We start from the raw sequence: 23,462 nt of genomic DNA on the forward strand, positions 1-23,462 counted from the left end.
GGACATCCAGCTTCTCACTGGCTGCAGCGACTATTTGCTTTTCAGCGTTCCTTTCCTGGCTTGTCTGAGCCACTGTGTACCTAACAGCAGGATTTTAATGTGCGCTGTGACACGTTTTCTGTGTACTTCACCGCACACGTATGCACTACCTTCCCTTTACTGAACTGTGGGTACTTTTCACAGAAGAGGCTGCACATCCTTCCTCTGCTAAAAATACTGGACTTTTAAACCCCCACAATGAGTATCATTGTCAGATATTGGGTACCTTTCAAATATAGTGATCCTGCAATCTATTTATATTTTATAGTATAAATGCCAACATTGTCATTTTCAGTTCTACCTTTGTGTACAACAAGCTAAAAGCAACATCTTTATTGAAAATACTAAGTTGTTTTTGGGTTCAAACAATGGCTGAGAACTATAAATAGATCCTTAAATACCAACTATGGCGCAGGTAACTATAGTAACAAAATAGAGATTGGATAAAGGCGGTGTCATGAAATTTAACCCAAAGGTTCAGCTAAGCAATAGTAAAATCTGGATGCAATGAAATTCTATTTCTTGGTTTTTCGAAAGATGTAAGCTTCAAACCAGTGTATACGTTTCAAAATAGGTTAAGACAACTTTTAATGATGTGGAAAACGAGCATTTTAGTCATTATTATACATTGAAGGATACAAATTGTAAGTTGTTTTTACAATATAAATAAGTAGCCCCCAAAGCTAGTTGCACAAAATAGCTGCCCCCTAGAATTATCTGTTTTGGAACCACTGTTGGAAAGCTGACTAAAACTTGTGGGACCAGATGCATTTGACATTCAGTTGCTGACAGTGATTGAGGAGTAAGGAGTCATCTGAATTTTTACCACAGCGTCAGAGCCCATTGCTTTTAGACTGCGCTTCTCCAACTCTGCTATTTAGGTACAAAACCAAGTGAGAATTAGGGACAGCTGCCCCATTCATACTACAAGGGTTCCACTCTTTTCAATGGAAAACCCCTTTTAAAGATTGTGGAATCAGGGGCATAATGAGAAATTTGTTGGCAGTAAAGCAAAATTTTGAAGGGTCCTACAAGGTTTCTAGGGATTGACCACCAGAAGAGACAATTACCATGCCAGGCTGCTCCGCTGTGTCCTTACTCACCATGGAAGAGAAGATCAGAGTTGTCTTTCCTTCTGAGCAGTATTTAATTTTGAAGTCCTGTAAGGCTGGCTCATGCGCATGGCATTCTGCGGATTCAAATGCCAATAAGCGTCCTACTTACCAAGGACACTGCACTATTCTGCTTTGAGCACAGAACTGAGAGAAGAGGGCTGAGGGGAGTTGGGCTCAGACCGGCACCAGTGGCAGCTAGATAGGACCAGGCAGCTATGGGGCTATGACAGGCCTCATTAGCTACAACACATACTACCCTGGTAGTTTCGCCTGTGGGTAAAATCATTAAAGGTAAAGTACAGCTATTATAGTTATGAAACTATTACCATTACTATAGTAATAGCTGCGCATTATTACTGTTACTATGGTAACTTCAACGCTAATTTTTGCTCGCAGTTCTGTGAGCCTCAAGCAAAATTCAGTATTAGAATTACCCCAGTAACGGTTATAATGTGTGAACAACACGGGAATTTTAATCTGCCCCTAAATGTTTTAAGGCACAAATTGATGCGTAGAATATCTATATCTATATATGTATTTTTGTTTCACCCACTTATTCCACACCATCCTTTTTATTTTTAGCTCTACTGGCACCTTGCCTGCCTGCCAGGTGTGCCATTTACAAAAATGGAGCATTATTACACTTCTGCTTGTAGGTATCTACCACTGGAATCCTCTGTTAACCATTGCTTAATACACTGTATTAAAAACAACTGTCATATAATGTGATGATGTCAGAGTTTATTCAATAAGAAATTGGGACAGATCTCTGTTTCTGCCCCTATGTACTGCTACAATACAAGCCTGCATCAAGAATATATATATATATATATATATATATATATATATATATATATATATAGATATATATATATAGATATATAGATAGATATATATATAGATATATATGTATATAATAAAATGAATCTTGAAGACACAACCCCTTTATGTGCAATAAGAGGATTTGTTAAGTACCACTGTTTTGAATTTTTTTGAAATTGTGTTAGCATGAGTATAGATTTGCAGATGAATGATAGTATCACACCTTTTACAACTTGTACATTATCTGAGTATTATAATGTGTTGGTAAATAAGTTTCCAAATAAGGTTAAAAATAGTTAGTATTTGTTGCATAAACTTATCAACAAAAGCATGTCCATAAAGTTTCCACAATTGTGCATGTATTAGGGAGATTTTCTCAGCCATTTAAATCTTACCTCTGTGACAATTGAACAATCACACATTTTCTGCAAGAAGAATAATGTATTGTGAGACCAGTGACATTTGGCTCTGCTCCAGCACACACTGGTAATTTTCCTCTTGCTCTTATTCTTCCTGGGCTGGGTGCATATTGTTCTGAAAACATTATTTATTTCTTTTTTAATCTCTAAATTGTGAGAGAAATCACTTTCACAAAACCTTTGAACTTGGCACCTTGTTGATTACTTTTAACTTATGAATTTAAAGGAAATGGTATGCGATCCTTTTTTCTTAGGGGTGGCATACAAAAGCAGTTGTAGTGAATAGAGCATAACATTAATTTACCTTAATATAATATTGCAAATAATGGCACAAGTGAAGGTATCAGCAAATAATTACATTTTTTGTCATTACCATTTATTTATATGTATCACAAAATTCTGTTCCACCGTACAGTGGGGAAAAAGAGCATAGTAAAAAGACATAGAGGACCAAAAGGCAAAATATAGAGCAAGCATTTGTCTATTGTGCACTTGTCTAAATACTGGGTTGAGTGCCCTATAGAAAACATATTTCCAAACATCGTTTTACAGCTTGTGGCCGCTTTGTTGAGGCAAAATAACCATACTGCATAACTGGAAATTTATAGCACAGACTATAAAGATACGCCCATTATTGCATATAGTTAAATGCAGTTCATGTAAAATAATAAATGTTTTGAAATGTATTTCCAGATTACATTTTGTGTAAGTAGTGAAGAGTCTCCTATTTCAATAACATATTCATATCCATCTGCTCATTGAAATCAGTCATTTCATAATCATATTTAATCTCTTGATCCACAACTATTCTGCTTTCTCCTTGATTTTTTTCTGCTCTTGTTTGGTTTTGGGATTATTGTGACACCAATTGGACAACCCAAGAAAGTTAATACAGTGCATTTAACAATACTACAAATAATAAAAAAAATTTTTTAACTTTTTACACTAGAGACGTACAAACCTGAAAATGCTTACTTTGCTTCTCCCACAGGATGGTGGAGAGCTTGTGGTACAGGGACTTCTAAATATATCTTGGGGTCTGCGACGCCCAATCAGACTACAGATGCATGACATCAATGAGCGCGTATGTTTCAGCTCTTCTGAGTCCTGGATCAGAAACTCACAAGTAAAAGACAGGTAAGGACAAGTATCGTGCAGACCTGCCAAAAACAGAACTAGTATTTTATACAATCACACTTCACAGTTGCGCAACTGCCACATTTCCATTATTTCTTAAGATTTTGGTTTTGTTTTTGCCTCTGGAAATCTATAACCATAAATGCTTATTCAGATTCTGGATGCAAATAGTTGAATAGATTTAGTGAAAATGTTATAACTTTAGCAATACTCTTCCATTTGTTGATATTTGCTTAGATTTAATCTTAATACGAGTACTAGTAGAGCTAAACAGTGATCGAGATCTAATCTATCTTGAGACTTTAACACCATTTAATAATTTTCAAAGGATGTATTCCTGTTGAAATGAATATCCAGAGATTTGGGTTCTGCTATGTATGTGATGACTTCTACCTGCACTAAAGTGATACCCCAATGATCCCATTGTGGCAGCACATAAATGTAGGTAGAAAAAAATAATAATAACAGATCATTGTTCTTTAACTAAACTGTAAAGTAAAAGGTTAAATCCATTTACCTCTAGCAATAAATGAACCCTGTAAGAGCAGCCTCATATATTTGGTAGGATAGTAAGTTAAAAAAAAAGGTACAAGGAGATGGCATTGTACTTGTGCTCTCCCACTCATCCTAATGTTGTAGATTAAACAGAACATGTGCATAATTTAGCAAAATAGTCAGATCAGCAACAGTGTATGTCACTTTTGTGGCAGAAGTGTTTGGCTTGCTGTTTTGCCTCCACTAAATAAAAGTCATTGATTTTGGACTATTGATTAGAGTTTAGGCTCAGAGTCTTCAATGTCCTCATCATTTTCATCCTTATCAGTGTGAGCTGATGTTCCTCTAGTGTAATAAGTGGACTTGACTGGACAGTGTCGGAGCTCACTTCACTATTTAGTATTCCAAAAGGTTTAAGTAAGTTGCAGAAAACTGAAAGTATTCTCCAGTGTACTTGAGTAAGATAACATGTCCCTTCTCTCCATATCTCATTGCTTGCTGCTTAGCTTTTGATAGCTTGTTGCTGTTCCTCAAATTTCCGAAACATATAGAGTGTTGAATTCTGCCTTGTTACTACCACTTGCTTCAGTTGGTGGCATAGCAGATTATGGGGCATATTCAATTGTAGTTTTCGCGGAAAAACTATTACCATTAATACGGTAATAGTTAGCTGGATTTCAGCTCGCGGCTCAGGGAGCTGCGAGCTGAAATCCAGTGAGAAAATTACCGTATTAATGGTTTTTCCGTACACTATTACCGGTAATAGTGCGTGGACCGCGTGATTTCCAGCGTTTCGCCGAGAATTGAATATGCCCCTATGGGTTAAATTCAGGGCCGGACTGAGACTAAAAAGTAGCCCTGGCATTTAAAGTACACAGGCCCACCTCAGTTCCAGCAGGAAAGAAACTATCTTTCGCCGCTGCGAGGCGGTGCCGAATAGGGCGTGACCACATCGTGTTGTGGGTGTGGCCAACATGGGGCATTGATACATAAATTATAATAAAACATTATATTTATTACGCCCTCCCAGCCTCATCACGCCATCTGCCCAGGCACATTAAGACACCCCCAGCCCACTGTACTTATCTATGCTTCTGGTGCTTCTAACATCCATAAGGGTGGGAACTTCCTGTAGAGTGAGCAGGGAAGCTCTTTGTCTCACGAGATTACCAAATCTTGTGATACTTATAGCTCCTCAGCTTGCTCTGCAGTCTGTGTCCTGTCCGGAAACTGGGAGCAGCTATCAGTTCCCTTCCTCTAACCAGAGGTGGATTAAGGCTCAGGGGGCCCAGGGTATATAAGACAGCAGGGCCCCTATTATGTAACATGGTTATCATTTTAGACAAATACACAGGCACTACTGTTAGAAGCACACAGCTCTGCCTTCACAAGCAGTACATTGTGAAGCGGGACATACCTCCCAACTGTCCTTGCAGTCGGACCAAATCCTAACTAAGTGAGACAGTCACCCAAATTCAGGACTGCCCCACCAGATTCAGGACAGTTGGCAGACTGTCCTGCTCTCTCCTACCTGTCTTGGTCACTTTCACCACTTGTAGCAACTGGTTTCTTTATCTCAGTTCCTTCTTGTCTTGATCTGGAATATTGGATGCCCTATTTTGAATAAAAAGAAGGGTACATGAGAATTAGAATACTCCAACCAGCCCCGGTGTTAAAACAATAGCACTCACGTTTTATAATTAGGCCTCCCTCCAGTCCCCACAGTAATAATAGTCACATTTAATAAGTAGTCCTATTTCCCTCCAACCAGCCCCAACATTAAATTAACAGTATACCCATTTACTCAAAACATATTTCCCTCCCTCCAAACAGTCCCAGCAATACATTAAATAGCATTAAAGTTTAATAAATATAACCATTTTCCACAACCATCCCCAGCAATAAATAATTCCAAAATCAGCCCCATATTCAATTGATAGCACTAAACCACCCCAGCATTAAATTAAACGGCCCGAACAACCGTTAGACTGAGCGGCCCGGGTGCCCGCTGCCCCCCGGTCCAGCCCGCCCCTGCACGCACGCTATATAAACATGGCCAAACACACACACGCACACTATATAAACATGGCCAAACACACATACGCACACTATAGCAACACGTGGCCACACACGCACACTATAGCAACATGGGGCCAAACACGCACAGTATAGCAACATGGGGCCACACACGCACACTATAGCAACACGGAACCACACACGCACACTATAGCAACACGGGGCCAAACACGCACACTATAGCAACACGGGGCCACACACGCACGCTATATCCACACAGACACACTATAGACACACTATAGCCACACAGACACACTTTAGCCACACTATAGCCACACAGACACACTATAGCCACACAGACAATTACTCAGCGAATGGAGTGTCAGCGAAGTGCCGCCTATGCAAGTAATCACATGGGACGGCACCTGTCACGTGGTACCGTCCCAGGTGATTACTTGCATAGGCGACACGTCACTGACTCTCCGTCCGCCGAGCAGTGCGCAAGGTGCTGCTGCTCGGTGGGCATGCAGACCAGCCCATCTGACCATCGGCCCTTCTGGCATTTGCCAGAAGTGCCAGATGGCCAGTCCGGCCCTAGTTAGATTTATCAAACCTTGCAGAAAGGAAATGTCGAGGTTTTGTCCATGGCAGTCAATCGTATTTTAGCTATCTTGTTTAGAATGTACTAGATAAATTCTAGCTAGAATCTGATTGGTTGCTGTGGGGCTACACCTTCACATTTTAGAAGGTTTGATAAACCATCCCCTATATTTGTGTTGCAATTTTACAGAACACAGCCAAACATACATTTCCTACAACTAGTAAATTGAGGTGGAATTGGAGATAAATGAAACAAACAGTAAGTGCAGTCTCTGATAGGTAGTACGGTGGTGGTTTAATAAAAGATCAAATACAGCAAAATTCCTCAACACAAATTTGTAAACAGGAATTACGAAAAAGCAAACAAACCCATTGTGTACGGTTTTTAAAGAAAATCAATTTTGGGAAAATATACATATATATATATATATATATATATATATATATATATATATATATATATATATATATATTTACAAGTTAACCCGTGCATGATACTCATGCATTCTAGTCAAATCAAGCTACTTAAGGTCTTAAAAAGGTTCTTGTCATGCATTTGGACCTAGCCCAGGCCTCCTCAGGGGAAGAGCGTTAGTTCCCGACGCAAGCGGCCTTTTTAATGTGTGTTCATGAGGTAAAATTACCTCACGAAAATGAGTTTGAGCCCTACCAAATTTCAGCCCTTTTTGAATTTTTTTTCCCACACACACTAAGAATTTAGTAGGTCAGTGTATAACTCTGCCCAGCAAGTGGCGCTGCAACTTGGTTTTTTTTTTTCACACACTCAGACAGACAGACGCCACTAAGCATTTATATATATATATATATATATATATATATGTGCACCCAATAGGTGAAAATTTTGTTTTCATCAATGGAGTAGTTTTCATGTGGTCGGTGGTGCAGAGTTTCCTCTGTGGATCAACTCTGTTGAGGTATGTAAAGGGAAAATTAATTTCTAGATTAAATCCCAACCAGACAAAAACTTCATTAATATACAAAGTAAACACTAGTTAAAGCCAATATTAAGTGAACAATAAATGTGAATTAACTTACCTATTTGTCTTGAAACAGAGTGCCAGAATTATTCAGGATTTTATGCTGAGAAATGTTAAAATTATATATTAAGGTGTTACGACAACGTTGTAGGACTGAACACATTCACTTTTTGATACCCATCATAGCAGGTATAATGATAAGGATGGGGTCAGTGTAAGCTGTAATACAGTAAATACAGCTTACGCAAGTAACATAGCGCATGAGCAATGAGCTACGTTACTTGCGTAAGCTCTAGGTACAGTATTAGGTGATTCCCCCACTAGCGTGGGAAAATCACATTATACTGTAGTTATAGCTTACGCAATGAACGTAAGTTCATTGCGGTTAGGACCTCCTACCTAGTTGGAGGTGTTTGCGGCGCCTGAAGATTTTTTTTATTTTACTACAATCAAGAACACAGAGTCGGGATGTTAAAAATATGGGGCCCTTCTGGCCGAAGCCAAGAAGATATTCTACAAGCCATCCCGTTTGGAAGTACAAATTTGCTGGGACTGGGGCAAGCATTGACTATTGGAGGTATAAATATTAAGGGACTGGGGCAAGCCTGGACCTTTGGAAGAAGAAAGAAGACATCTTTGGTGAGTATTTGTTTTTTTTTTATTTTTATTAAATAGACGTGGTTAAAATGAGGGTGCTTAGTGTATTTATTGTGGGGTTTTAATTTTTAATAAATAGATGTGGTTTTTAAGAGGGTGTTGTTGTTTTTTTAACTTTTTTCTTTGTGGAACTACAGGTCCCAGCAAGCCAGGGATGTCAGGGCATGTTGGCACTTGTGGTTCTCCAAGTGCCAACATGCCCTGGCTGCCGTGGGTATGCTGGTGCTTGTAGTTATACAAGCAACAGCATGGCCACATTTTTTAGGGCAACCTGGCTGGCTGGGACTTGTAGTTCCACAAAAAAAAAGTGTGTCAGTTTATTTTTTTTATACTTTCTCGCCGTATTACCCTACTACCCACAGCCCAGGGGTAGTAGGAAGAGCCCTAGTGCTATCAGCACTGGGCTGGTTCTTTCTAGGGGGGGGAGGGGCACTCGTTTTTTCAGCGGACCCCACTCCCTAGGGAATCCAGCCCAGCGCTGAACAGTCTAGGGTTGGTAAGACATTATGGCAGGGGGACCCCTGCCGCGCGTCCCCCTGCTATAGTGCCGCCAACCCTGACTGGTTTGCCTAGTGCTGGTAAAGTGAAAATCGGGGGAACCACACGCAAAAATTTTCCCCGATTTTCACGGGACCAGCACTAGTCAGGCAGCACTAGGGTTAAGCATAAATAGTTGGGGGACCTCACGCTTTTTTTTTAAAAAACTTTTATCTATTCTTTTACATTTTGACAGCTGCCGGAGCTCCGGCAGCTGTATGACAGGGCAGTGTAATAGTGATGTGTTGACAACTCACTGTTACAACACAGGAGAGTTTGCCAAACACAGGAGAGTTAGCTAAACTCGGGAGTGTTTACATCGCCCAAAATCGCCAGAGATAACCAGCGATTTTGAACATGAGTGTCAAAATCGCAGCTTGATACATTTCCAGTTTTTTTCTTCAAAATTTGCGGGTAAACCCGCGATTTGCCGCGATTTAAACACGCTGGCAAACTCGCACTTTGATACATTTACCCCATGATCTTTATGGGCATAGCAGCATTGGTGTCACAGTTTTGTGTATCAAATACAGTATGGTATTACAGTCTAGTAATTTGTAACCTCCTGTAACATTTGTAATAACATTAAAACATTTAAAATATAGTTTAATGTGTTACTGGCCATGTTTACCTACTGGGAGAGTTCCATGTTTACAAAGTAAAAATAGAAGAAAAACAAACACCTCTCCAGATGTTAAGGAAGTTCTGTTATTAATCTAAGCTGCCAGCTCTATAAACAGCTGATCACACAATGATCACGTGAACTGTGTACATTACATCCCCTAGCAAGCACACAGGCTGCGTGATTGTATTTGTCATCCAGTCCATTTTTTCTTCATGCATTAGAAGCGGCTGTCTTCATGTGTACTGACATACACTAATTTAACCCTCAACTTCCTGAATAAAGAAATTTCAATGCCCTGGCTTGTGGCAGTAAAAGTGGTTTGTATTTTATGTAGCAGCAGGATATAAAAGTTGTTTGCTTAAAGCCAACATGGGACATTTACAGCCAAACCAAAAAAGATACATTGTATAGCATTCATCATAGTGAGCGAATTGGCTGGCAGTCTATCCATATCAGATGGAACCCTCAGTCTCTGACAGTGGAACATACTCTGAAAGCAATGGATGCTCTTGCCTTCCAACCAGCACCCACTTGCCTTTGTGCCAAAGCTCTATACACCAAAAATCTTGGGAATCCTTCTAATCCTTTCCAACAAAAAGTGCAGGCATGTATCCCCCCTGTTTGACTTGTTCACACACCATATAGTCATAAAGCCACAAATCTCTTCATACATGCAGCACCTTAATTTGCATTGTTGTGGAAATTATGTACAACCTGAGACAATTCAAAATGTTTAGTAATCAGAGATCCCTTTTATTATAAGCAAATTATACAGAAATTCATTGTAGAGCAATCTTACATAGTGACCCTGTATCTTACATAGTGACCCTGTGCTTGTTTAAATAACTCTAGCTTCCAAGTTTACATGGGAATTATATGACCTTACGAAACTATAGACATGCATAATATATTCTTTGACTTACATTGCAAAAAAAAAGAAAAAAGACTTGAACAGTAAATTATACAATTAGCTTGCATAGCCAATACAAGGAGCACCATTGGATATCAAGAAAACCAGACATAACTATAAAATCTTAACAAGCACCACACAGACTATGATAAGAACACATGACTTGTATCTTGATTATTTCTCACAATGGAAAGAACATACATATAACACACATATGTTACACCGAACTAAAATCAAGTTAAATACACAATGTATTACCAAAAAGATTGCTACAGCACTGCACTACTCTTTTTTTTCTTTATTATTATTATTAGTGGCTGTCCGTTCCACTGCACATGCTGGGTTAATGCATATTCCCAGAAACAGGCGAAGCTCCAAGTTGGCACTTACTGCTCCGGGCCAGTATCACCAGGGCCTGGCTGGCAAATTTTAGCCGTGGGGCTCGACTTGGCTCAGCAGCCTATTAGGAACATTTGGAAGGAAAAAAATGCAGGTGGCCCACCGCTATGCAACCGGCCTGGAGGGGTGGGGGGGGATGCAGATTTTCTGCCAGCCTCTGTTTATTATATTCCAGTGTACATGTGTAAAGCTGGGTACACACTACACTGTTTTCGTCCAATAATCGGCTCAAACTGCCGACATACGACCGCTCGTTCAAAAGTCTGGTTAGTGTGTACAGTTACACGATGGTCGAAAGTCTGCCCAAATGGACGATTCTCGCCTCATTTGGTTGGTCGTACCGTTTAATATTTTCGTTCCAATCTTGTTTCCGAGTGTAGTGTGTATGAACTTCCGACGGATCCACGACAATCCTCCAAAACTTCCTCGACCTGGGGGGCGTGTGTATGTAAAATTTTTATGTCAATCACAGTCCCACGTGGTGCGGAATCCGCACATGATTGTGTTTTGTATCGATGTGTATTGCACCTGTCTGGCTGCAGACTGTTACACGTGTAGAAAGCACGTGGGTTATTACCCTTTGGATGTATGTTGGCATTCATTTGTCATTTAACCTCTATAAAGTTGCAAAACTATGAAAGTTATGAAAGCCATAATAACGTTTATTATAGAATGCATATGCCCATTACTTTCCGCATTGACCTGGGTGGTACGGCCACTAATGCTTTTACGCCGCAGAAAATTATGCAGAACACAACAGGCCATCACAACTTTGTCTATTTTGTCCAAACGCAAGTTGATTGTAGAGTGAAAAATTCTGAACCTGTTGCTTAAAATCCCAAAGGCATTTTCTACGACACGCCTAGCACGTGACAGTATTTAATTATATATACGCCTTTCATGGGTCATATTTCTTTGCGGGTACGGTTTTAATACATTCCCATGCAATGCAAAGGCGTCATCTGCCACAAAGACAAAATTTAATCCGTATTTAGTGCTGCTCTGCAATGGAAGGTTTAGGGCCTTCTTTTTTAGTTTGTTATGGAAGGCACTATGCACCACCATCTGAGACTCTTCCATTTTTCCCAATGTCCACAAATAGGAATTCATAGTTCGCATCCACGATGGCCATTAAAATAATGCTGAAAAACCCTTTGTAGTTGATCCACTGTTTGATGGTGGCATGATTCGGACATGTTTACCGTCAATAGCACCACCGCAATTAGGGAAATTCCACAGTCTCCCAAAGTCCTCCGCTATCACTTACCAGTCAGCTTCACTCGATGGGAACTGAAACATAAAGATATGTACATAGTTTACATTTCAACATGCATGCATTTGCATCCCCTCATTTATTTACTCTATTGCAGCCTGCACTACTGTCTGATGCTCTCCTGCTGGAAGTTGTAGACCCGGATGCTACAACTATTTATCCCACTCCACGTGAAAGCAGGCTAACTGCAGACAGGCAAGATGCCACCCAAGGTGATACAATAGCAAATATAAATCAGAAGCGAAAGAGACGCAGAATACATGAAATACCAGAAAGTGATGCACTAGCAGAAAGGATGCTTGATTGCGCTAACACTCTGCTAAAACCAAGAAAGGAACAGGACACATTTGATTTACTCGCAGCAACACTAACTAGCAAAATGAGAAGTAGTAGCAAGCGCATACAAACTGAAATGGAACGGCTGCTGTGCGACGTCATGTGTAGGGCTTCTACTGAAGATTTGTGGCCGGACACTTGCCTTTTCTCAACTAACCATAGACACCAACAAGCATACACATTTCAGACCATGGGTGGACAAAGCGGCATGTCTCAACCTTGTATGACATCCACGCCTGTCACTCACCGGACTGTGAGTGCTACTTCTTGTGTGTTTAGGAACCGTGGCCGTCCGCCATCCTGAGGGTCTGCGCATGTGCAGCCCTTTAAAGCACCTGTGGTCAATACCTCGTGGCCTGATCTTGGAGTCTCATTCCCATGAGCCTCTGAAGGTGTTCCTGTGTTTCCTCGTGTATTCAGCTCCTGCTGATTCCTGTTATTTCTATTGTGGTTTCCAGACTCACTTCAACTCTCCTGTGTTCATCGTGTCTGCACCAGCTGATTCCTATCCGCTGCCTCCGTTGTTTCTACAGGTTCCTACTCACTTCAACTCTCCTGTGTTCATCGTGTCTGCACCAGCTGATTCCTATCCGCTGCCTCCGTTGCTTCTACAGAGTTCCTGCTCACCTCTACTCCCCGGTGTTCATCGTGTCTGCAGCCAGCTGATTCCTATCCGCTGCCTCCGTTGCTTCTACAGAGTTCCAGCTCATCTCAACTCCCCTGTGTTCATCGGGTCAGCGCTCCATCTCTGCTACTGGAGTTCAGACCGCCTCAACTCTCCCGTGTTCTTCATGTTCCAGTTCCATTTACTACTGCTTCCAGAGTATTGCCTCGTTCATGCTGGTTTACCTGCCGTGCGCTGCACCAACTTGATTACCGCTTCCACCTTCCAGTGATCTCTCCTCCTGCCGGCCCTCAGCCGTTCAGGTATCCCTGCACGTCTCTCTGACAGCCTGCTCTCCTGAACCGCGGTATGCATACTTCTCATTGACTTTGCTTGTGTATTGCATATCTAGCTGGACTGAGTTGTGTTCTCCTCCGGAGTCCTCTATCCACTGAGACTATCGCTACCATTGACTTTGTCTCCTATTTGCCTGGATTGTTATTGTGACTTTGTATACTTTAGCAGTGCTGCTCTGTTATCATTGTATTGTGATATCATCGTGGGATCAAGTTCTGTGTACCCATGTATACTCTGCATAGCATTCATCTCCTCGTGCCCTCCTCACATATATATTGCAGTGGTACAACTTGCTATATGCAGACCACTGATTCCAGTTTCCTGTGACACCAGTTTCAAGTATCCTCTCACATAGCAGTGGTACAACTTGCTATACGCAGACCTCTGACTTCCCTGTTATCTACCTTCACCTGGATTCCATTCCTTCACCTAGACAGCGGTACAACTTGCTATACGCAGACCGCTGACTCTCACTACCTCCTCGCTACCTCTGGACATTCCTCCTCACTATAGCAGTGGTACAACTTGCTATACGCAGACCACTGACTACCCTCACGTTTCCTTGTCCATCTAGTTCCTCGTGTACAGTTATATACTCATTACCAGTGCTGCTAGTCATAGACTTTCCTCAAGCATTCTCTCACCATCTGCTGTTCCTCCTGTTCCGTTGTCACCCTGCTACCAGAGTACCTATTACCATCTATATTACTCTGGTAAGCCATCATCTGGTGATTTCCTGGGCAAAGACTCCTAGTGCCCGTGACAACGCCATTACCATCAGTAAGGATGCCACATTACGTTGGGGACACACCTGGTGTGGACACAAGCGAAATTTTGCACTACCAACATTTATAAACTGTTGCGCTGGTCCTAACAATCGTTAATTTGAACATTCCAAGTTAAATGTATTTTTACTACGTTAAATATATAAATTTGTAAAACAATATTTTTAAAATAAATAAATAAATACTGTTGCTTTGTACAAACCTTCATATACTGGTCACTGAGAACTTCAATGATAGCATCACAGGTGTCAGGATTTATCATGCCAAGAGCTTGAGGTGAAATAGCCGTGCTGTATTTCAGATCTGCCAGTGTTCTCCCTGTTGCCAAAAAACGTAGGGTTGCCACCAGTCTTTGCTCTGGCGGTATGGTTCTCCTTAAACGGGTGTTCTCCCTCTGGATGAGAGGGGTTACAAGTTGAAGCAGTTCCTGAAAAGTTGAATCATTCATACGGAGAAAATTCTTGAAATCATCGGGGTTGTTGTCCCGTATCTCCTGCAGCAGGGGCATATGGCAGAACGTGTCTCTCCTCTTAAACCACTCTTTGCTCCAACAAGATCTATTCTTTCTCCTTCTTTCTCATCGGTTCTGTACCATCATTCTTCTTGCCACAGTAAGCATGAGAAGTGCGGCTGCTTGTTCTTGTTCTGTAGCCATTGTACGTTTACAAATGGGAATTAATGAAGGGACAGTGTAGCATTCTGTTTTTAAGCTGTTTCGGGAGTTAACTATCGTGCAGGGTCCGCCCCTTTATGCTAATGTCTCCGGTTTCTCGTACATTTCCCCGCAAATGTCGCTACAGTGTGTACAAAATTAAAATCATTGCCCACGACAACATGGCTGTAAAAAGTCGCTAAAGGGACGTCCGCTCTTCCCTTTCTCGTCCTATACAAGGCTAGTGTGTATGCAGTCCATGGACCGAGCGATCGGACCATTGATCGCATGTAGAATTGCTCGGCATAAAAAGTTGGTCGAAATTTTTGTAGTGTGTAACCAGCTTTAGACTGTGGTGTTTGAGAAATTCTGTTAGACTGTGTTTGCCAAAATATTCTCCATAGTTTATCTACCCAAGGCAGGTGCTTAAACGCTTCCTAGTAAGTAACCTACTCTTCAAATATATATTTACCTTAGCCTCCCTAGCTAAGGTTATTATAGCTAGGGGATGGATGGCGACTGAATCACCTAGTGTGCCTCACTAGATCAATCTAGTTACTGAAGTCTGGAGGCATGAACGGTTCATGTATAAAAGTAGAAAAGCCATACATAAATACCATAAGATATGGCACCACTGGTATAAATCAAGTTATGTTATCCACCCTCATCAGGATGATATGATGGATTTGGGGAATCACCAGGTGGATGGTTAGCTCTTATACTATGATGGTATCATTGGCCTAAAAGTTCACAAGATATCACTGTATAATGTTTCTGACAACATAGGCAGGGATAGATGTTTATTTAAATTTGATGTTAGATATGTTATTTGTATGTTATAACTAAAAAATCTCAATAAAAATACTTTAATTAAAACACTTCCTAGTACTACTATTGTCCCCTGCCACACTCAACAATCCATTCAGCACATCTCAAATATTATAAACCACTTTCCTTCATCCCCACTCATTATAAACCAGCTGCCCATACAGTCCATAGTCTATCCATACTTTCAGGTGTACTAAAGCTCTTTCAGTTAATTTTCTTGACAAGGATGCAAAATGACTTCTCAATAAGCTGATAATGTTATAGTCTTTTGTGCTGAAATGTCCAAACAGTAAACCTAAATCTGGACATAAACATTATGTTGTTGGTTCTTAATCTGTATCTGCAGTCAACACTTGGTTGTATGGAAAGATGTCCCTTCCCTTAAACACTAGTCTGTGTTCCAACATTTCATTAAATATTCCTAATAAGAGTAGCTGAGCGTGGCACACGGTACATGTTTCATAAAAATGTTATTTTGTAACTCCGTTGGAAAAAACATGCAGTCAGTGTCATTAAAAATGGACATAACTGGTTGAAAATGATTGCTAGCTAACATACCAAAACGTATCGGCATATGGTATTCTGTTTTACACAAAGTAACCTCATATTAATTTCCCCTTAGCCCATCATTACCTATTGCAGTGCAGCCGAATAGCGAAGAAGAGCAAAACAACAATTCTGATAGAAGTAAGTAGCAATTCTGGTAGAAGTAATTATATGATACTAATTTCTGTGTTGCTATATTACTCTCTGTGACACTTGTGTTTTTCTTTAGTGTGTAAGGCTCCCATGTCATTTGGTTTCTGTAGATCATTCCAAACTTTTTTTACACTCAAAATCTTTAATTTGGAATTATTATTTCCAAGACTCTAAATGCATTTACAGTAGAAAAGTTTTAACTGTAAGCAAAGCACCCCATGCAACTGCATTGGAGCCCAACATCACTTAAGTTCCTACATCCAGAGAAACATGTATATTTAAGTTCCCCTCCTTGGCAATGCCGAATAAATTCTATGTGTTGTATAGCTCAAACACATGTTTGAGATTATTATTAATTCAAATAATATGGTTCAGTGTTCACTATTTTATTTGCAACAGATCTCGTTTGGAGCTTGGCCTATAACCTGCCAACTGGAGAATATTTTTTACAGTTTTAATGATGTGTGAACCTAGTGCTCGGCGGTAAGGAAAAGGTCTACTTGAATAGGCATATATATATATATATATATATATATATATATATATATATATATATATATATAGCACAGTACCTTGTATGACTTTTCTTAGTATGCCATGCTTAGTATGGCATGGTTTGGGAAAAAAGAATATGCTTATTGCACATTAACTGAATACATGCAATGTGCTGTATGGCAAAAAAGATATACTTTGTGCAGTCAAAAAATATGTATCGTTTATTGTAAGGCACAATAATAAATTCTGCACTTATAAAGCCCATTGTATGCAGTTCCAATACAAGTAAAAAACCCTTATGCAACAATATACTGCTTTGTCATGGTCCCTTATTTTAACACACCCCTATGATCTAAAGTTTGCTCAGACCACAAAATGACTTCTGTTTCAGATGAACTAAACCAGTTATAGAAAGTTTGTGAGTTTGTGAACATCCCGATGCTTCATTCTTGAAAAATATTTATTGTAATTTAAACATTTTAAATGGAAAATGCTATTAATGTCCAATTATGCAACCATATAGCCTCTAAGTGCACAAAATAACTTGTCATCATCACCATATAGCCCCAGTGATGCCTAAAAATAGCTCCACATCATCCCCATATGTAAGCTCACAATGCCACCACGCTCTGTCTGCTGCAGCTAACATGTGCTAAACTAAAGAGTGCATAGCTCATAACACAACTCACAACACATTTGTCAACAACCTGCCTGTAAGGTTTCCCCGATGTATCATGGTCCCAAACACTGTGTTACATTGTGGAAGCTGCTATAAGATGGAGCTTTTTGGGGTCAGAGAGCATAACATGTTTTTGTTATGGGGCACAGTCATTTTCAGTTACACACCTGACAGAAGGTTAACAGAGCTATAAGTGTGTACACACATTACTACACTTGACAAGCAAAAGAAAAGCAAGCAGAGGCATTTATCCAATAAATTGTAAGCTTGCGAGCAGGGCCTTCTCACCTCTTTGTCTGTTTTACCCAGTTTGTTTATTAGTTTACTATTTTTGTCCCCAATTGTAAAGCGCTACAGAATATGTTGGCGCTATATAAATAAATGATGATGATGATGATGATGATGATGATTTATCACCTGTGGAAACTATGCCACTTGGTTGCCAGCTGTAAGCATGCAGTTTAATGTGGCATTAACCATACAAATTAAGCTGTTTTAAATAAAAGAGCTAGCAGTGGTATACACAAATACTTATGTAAGGGGCCATTAACTTGTATTTTTATGTGATTCGTCTGTGGAAATCAACCTGATACACTCAGTATCATTTTCATCATTGCCTGAGTTTATTGACAAACCTGATTAAAAACACTTAAAAGAGAGAGATCTCACCACTGCAGTAAATTAGGCTAGGTAATATGGAAACACTGGATACATCAATCCTTATCACTAATATATATAAAATGTTCTCTATCACGGGCTATTATCAGATTTGTTTCATGTATTAACTTAGTATTTTAGGTGAACCCACATTTGATAAATGTATTTTGGACAGTTCTGGCCAGCATATTCTGGACAAATTTGAATGCCCTTGCATCAGTACCTCTGCAATACTCTGTCTGTAGGTGTCATGTAATGCTCTTATGTTTGTTAAAGCATGTTACCTTCATTTTGCATGTGATCCTATTTTAATTCTGCTACTCACAAATTTCTTACTAGCCCCCAGGGAAGAGGAAGCAACACCACAGTTAAAGCGAACGAGGAGTGATGCCAGCTTTGTCCAGAGACGTTCAAAGCATTACAGTCCAGTGGAGGCTCAAAGATTAAGAAGTCACAGATTCTCCATAAATGGCCACTACTATAACCATAAGGTATTAAACAACAATTTGCTAAGTTTCTGTGAGAGAAAAAACAGACAGTTGTTGTCCGTGTATTTATACACTGGGAATACAAATAAAACATATCTGTGCACTACTGAGGAATCTCAGCTGTGTTTATTTGTATTGGGAGTCAGTGTCTTAGTTTAATGTAATTTAATAGCCAGAGCTTTTTTTTTTTCTCTCAGTAGGTGCTGATGGCCTCTAAGTACTGATGTTACTAGCAAGACAATAAAATGAGAATGTAAACACTTAGCCCATAGTTTATAATTGGAGGACTTTCTCAGTGCCATGATAGTGCGCTCGATAATAATATTGTATTATTTCAACATCTAGTAATAGCCTCACCGATCGGCCACAACATTAAAACCACTGACAAGTGAAGTGAATAACATTGATTATCTCGTTACAATGACACCCGTCAAGGGGTGAGATATATTAGGCAGCATGTGAACAGTCAGTTCTTGAAGTTGATGTGTTGGAAGCAAGAAAAATGAGCAAGCGTAAGGATCTGAGAGGCTTTGACAAGGGTCAAATTGTGATGGCTAGACGACTGGGTTATAGCATCTCCAAAATGGCAGGTCTAGTGGGGTATTCCTGATATGCAGTGGTTAGTACCTACCAAAAGTGGTCGAAAAAAAGGACAACCGGTGAACCGGCAACAGGGTCATGGGCACCCAAGGCTCATTAATGCGCATGGGAAGTGAAGGCTAGCCCATGTGGTCCAATCACACAGAAGAGCTACTGTAGCACAAATTGCTGAAAAAGTTAATGCTGGCTATGATAGAACGGGTGGGGTACATTATTGCAACAAGGATAATAGCGACAACATTCAAAGCGACATGAAAATGCTGATTGTTCTAATGTAGACATGTAGAAAATTGAGACTAACTGAAATACTGAGAACATTTCCGGCAAGCTTGCTATAAAAGCCGACAGCAAAACAAGCCGGCACTGTAATGAACGTCACTTAAAATGCAGAGAGTTACATTGCTGCTATTAAGGGGGCAATGCGAGTACCTGGTCCCTTTATAATGTTTTTTACTAAGGCTTAGACATTTTCCAGGCGGAGGGTCCTCGCATTGCCCCCCACCTGACATTCATGTGTACGTTACGTTGACACGTACCATCTACCTAAACATTGTCGCAGACCAAGTACGCTCTGTCATCATCATCATCACCATCATTACCATTTATTTAAATGGCGCCACTAATTCCGCAGGGCTGTACAGAGAACTCACTCACATCAGTCCCTACCCCATTGGGGCTTACAGTCTATTCCTTAACACACAGACACAGACAGACACACATACTAGGGTCAATTTTGTTAGCAGCCAATTAACCTACCAGTATGTTTTTGGAGTGTGGGAGGAAACCGGTCACCCGGAGGAAACCCACGCAAACACGGGGAGAACATACAAACTCCTCACAGATAAGACCATGGTCGGGAATTGAACTCATGACCCCAGTGCTGTAAGGCAGAAGTGCTAGCCACTTAGCCACCATGCTGCCCTACATGACAATGGTATTCCCTGATGGCAGTAGCCTCTTTCGGCGGGAATAATACGCCATGCCAAAAAACTGCAAAACATTGTTCAGGAATGGTCTGAGAAACATGACAAAGAGTTCAAGGTGTTGGTTTGGCTTCCAAATTCCCCTAATCTCAATCCAATCGAGCATCTGTGGGATGTGCTGGGAAAACAAGTCAGAGCCATGGAGGCTACACTTCGCAACTTACAGGATGTAAAAGATCTGCTGCTAACATCTTGGTGCTAGATATCACAGGACACCTTCAGAGGTCTTTTGGAGTCCATGCCTCGACAGGACAGAGCTGTGTTGGCAGCACAAGGGTTTCTACATAATATTAGCAGGTGGTTTTAATGTTTTGGCTTATTTGTGTATAGCTCATATACCAACTTAATGCTCTTGTTAAAGCTTCTCTTTCTTCATATTGTGATTGTGGTGCAAAACTGTTGTAAACTTCTGCCCCATTTTTTTCATGGACTACAGTTTATGTACATGTAGGGTATTAGAGTTGCCTGTCTAATGTGTATAAAAAGGCATTAAGTGCACGTGTCCTTTTGTATGTGTGGGATATTACAAGGTCACAACACAGATTTCCTCTATGCTGCTGACCTATTATACTGATTTGTGTTTTTTCAGACTTCTGTGTTTACGCCAGCATACGGTTCTGTGACAAATGTTCGTGTCACCAGTACAATGAACACATCCCAAGTTTTAAGCCTGCTGCTGAGGAAATTCAGGGTAAGCTGAGGTTGCAATCACCAAATGGGAACATATTCAAGGTTAAAGGTTAAAAACTGTTGGAAAATGGCCCAAGTTGTCGATGAAAGGGGAGAGTGATGTGAACCTTCTGGATGACAGGGACTGGAAGAAGGCACTCAAGGCCCTCAAAATCGTGTGTCATACCTATGGGAAACTCATGGCACAATTCAACATGACCGGTGCCCTAAATGTTATTCCACTCCTGCATTATTGTATCATTTATTGCCAATCTGTCCTAAAGTTTAAAAATTCTGGGAGTTGATTCTAAATGATGACATGGATATTTGACCCTAACTTCTATTTATTTAATATATCCATTCTAAACTTAGCCTTACTCACACATTTCTCGATAAAGTCTTGTTTCATACTGTAATATGCATTGCTAATAGGTGGTTAAGTCCCAGAGCCACTCTACTCTCCCCTCTCTTCAAACTTGATTAAGTTGCGGTCAAGCATCTCCCTTTCGGACTATTATTCCATCTCCCCTTGAAATTTAAAAAGTATTCTTTGTGTATGATTGCACTGGACCAACTTTTAGGTTAACGCTATGTGAGGTTGCATCCCGTGAATATTTGTTCTGCAATCTCCTATCCTTGTTGTGTCAATGTCCTTTTTCACTTAATTGCTTGTGGGTAGTATAAAATGGGTAATATAAAATATTAGGCAAATAGGAGGCTTACCAGTCTTTAATATGTAAGTCAGCACCAGTTTTTACAGGATTCTCATTTGCTGCATGCAAACTACAAACCTATTCCCAATATAGTTAACAATTAGAGTTTTTTATAGCCATAGTGTAGATATTGCAATGAGTTTAGGGTTGACGTTCTCATCCTGTCATTTAGAGGTTTAGAGAATATATTCAGGTGTTTAACCATCTGGCCCATCAATCTCAAAGCCCTTATTACCATTTAACTGTTTATACTTTAACTAAACTTGCGCCTGGTGTAGAAAGTGTGTCTTAGAGTATAACAAAGAAAGCTTCTGTTTATCTCTCAAGGTGTTAAATAGCGACCCAAAGAAAAAAGGTCTAAATAAGCCACTAATTACTACCTACAGAAAATGTGTGTTTATACAGAAACACACGAATTAGCAGAATGCTCTAACCCATTTTTATAGCATGTTGCTTATGAGGGTGAAGCAAGTAAACAAAATAAAATCCCTTATGCGTTCATTGGGCAAATAAGACAATTATAAAAGTCAATATGAAAAACAGTAATATCAAAGTAAAAAGGAATACCAAAGGGATGCAGTGTATACTTGCAATTGCAAGAAGCCTGACGGGTATAATGGGGGAGTTAGAACAAGTAGCAATGAACGAGCAATATGATATTATAGAAATTACTGAGACATGGTGGGATGATACACATTACTGGGCAGTCGGTTTGAAGGACTATACTCTCTTCAGCAGAGATAAAGTACATAGAGGGAGGAGGAATATGTCTTTATATTAAGCCAGTGTTAAAGCCAAGTATACAGGAAGTTATTTATGAGAGTATTGGTGATAATATTGTGGGTGGAAATATCCAGTGGAGGAAAAAGTTCAGAGAAGTTGCTGATAGGGACATGCTATAAAGTATACAAATGGCAAAAAGATTACAAAAGACAATATAGGACCCATAAGAAGTGAGATGGGTGGTTTGATTAATGATAATAAGGAAAAAGCAGAGGTATTAAACACTTTCTTTTCTTCAGTATTTACTAGAGAGGAACAGATGGTAGGAATAATACATAAAAATGGAAATGCAACCACACCATTAATTAATACTTGGCTGACAAAGGAAGAAGTCCAAAGGCGACTAAATAAAATTAAGATAAATAAAGCTCCAGGTCCAGATGGCATACACCCAAGGGTTCTTATGGAGCTAAACTCAGAAATAGCTAGACTTGTATTCTTAATTTTCATATATTCAATTTCATATGGCTCAGTACCTAGGGATCGGCGAATAGCAGATGTGGTGCCGTTGTTTAAAAAGGGAATAAGATCAAAATTTATTTAGAGACCTGTAAGCCTGATATTAATAGGGCGGAAACTACTGGAAGGTATATTAAGGGATAGTTTTTAGGATTACTTGGTGCGCAGTATGAGTATTAGAGGGAATCAGCATGGATTTGTGAGGGATACGTCATGTCAAACTAATCTAATTAGTTTCTAGGAGGAAGTTGATGGGAACTTAGACCATGGTAGTACAGTAGATGTGGTCTACTTAGATTTTGCAAAGGCCTTTGATACAGTGCCACACAAGAGATTGGTTTACAAAATAAGGGAACTGGGTCTAGGAAACAACATTTGTACTTGGGTGGAAAATAGTTTGTATAATAGGGAACAGAGAGTTGTGATAAATGGAACATTTTCTAATTGGTCAAAAGTTTTAAGTGGTGTACATCTAGGTTCTGTGCTGGGTCCACTCCTTTTTAATATATTTATTAATGTCCTTGGTGATGATTTAGAGAACAAAGTTTCTATTTTTGCAGATGACACATATCTTTGTAAGTTAATAAAATTAAAGCAAAATGTAGTTTCTCTGCAAAGGGACTTGAATAAACT

At 39.9% G+C, this 23,462-nt stretch overlaps 1 protein-coding gene across 2 annotated transcripts in view; it reads left to right on the forward strand.

The window, feature by feature from the left end:
- Positions 1-23,462, forward strand: part of RASSF4 (Ras association domain family member 4) — a 261,966-nt gene that overhangs the window by 213,026 nt on the left and 25,478 nt on the right. For both annotated transcript variants that reach the window (XM_075217178.1, XM_075217179.1), the window contains 4 exons: positions 3,387-3,532; positions 16,227-16,291; positions 18,474-18,625; positions 20,795-20,896. In XM_075217178.1, coding sequence (XP_075073279.1) covers positions 3,387-3,532; positions 16,227-16,291; positions 18,474-18,625; positions 20,795-20,896 — 465 coding nt within the window. The remainder of the gene's footprint in view (positions 1-3,386; positions 3,533-16,226; positions 16,292-18,473; positions 18,626-20,794; positions 20,897-23,462) is intronic.

Source organism: Mixophyes fleayi, chromosome 6, assembly GCF_038048845.1.
Source record: "Mixophyes fleayi isolate aMixFle1 chromosome 6, aMixFle1.hap1, whole genome shotgun sequence".
NCBI classification, from domain to species: Eukaryota; Metazoa; Chordata; class Amphibia; order Anura; family Limnodynastidae; genus Mixophyes; species Mixophyes fleayi.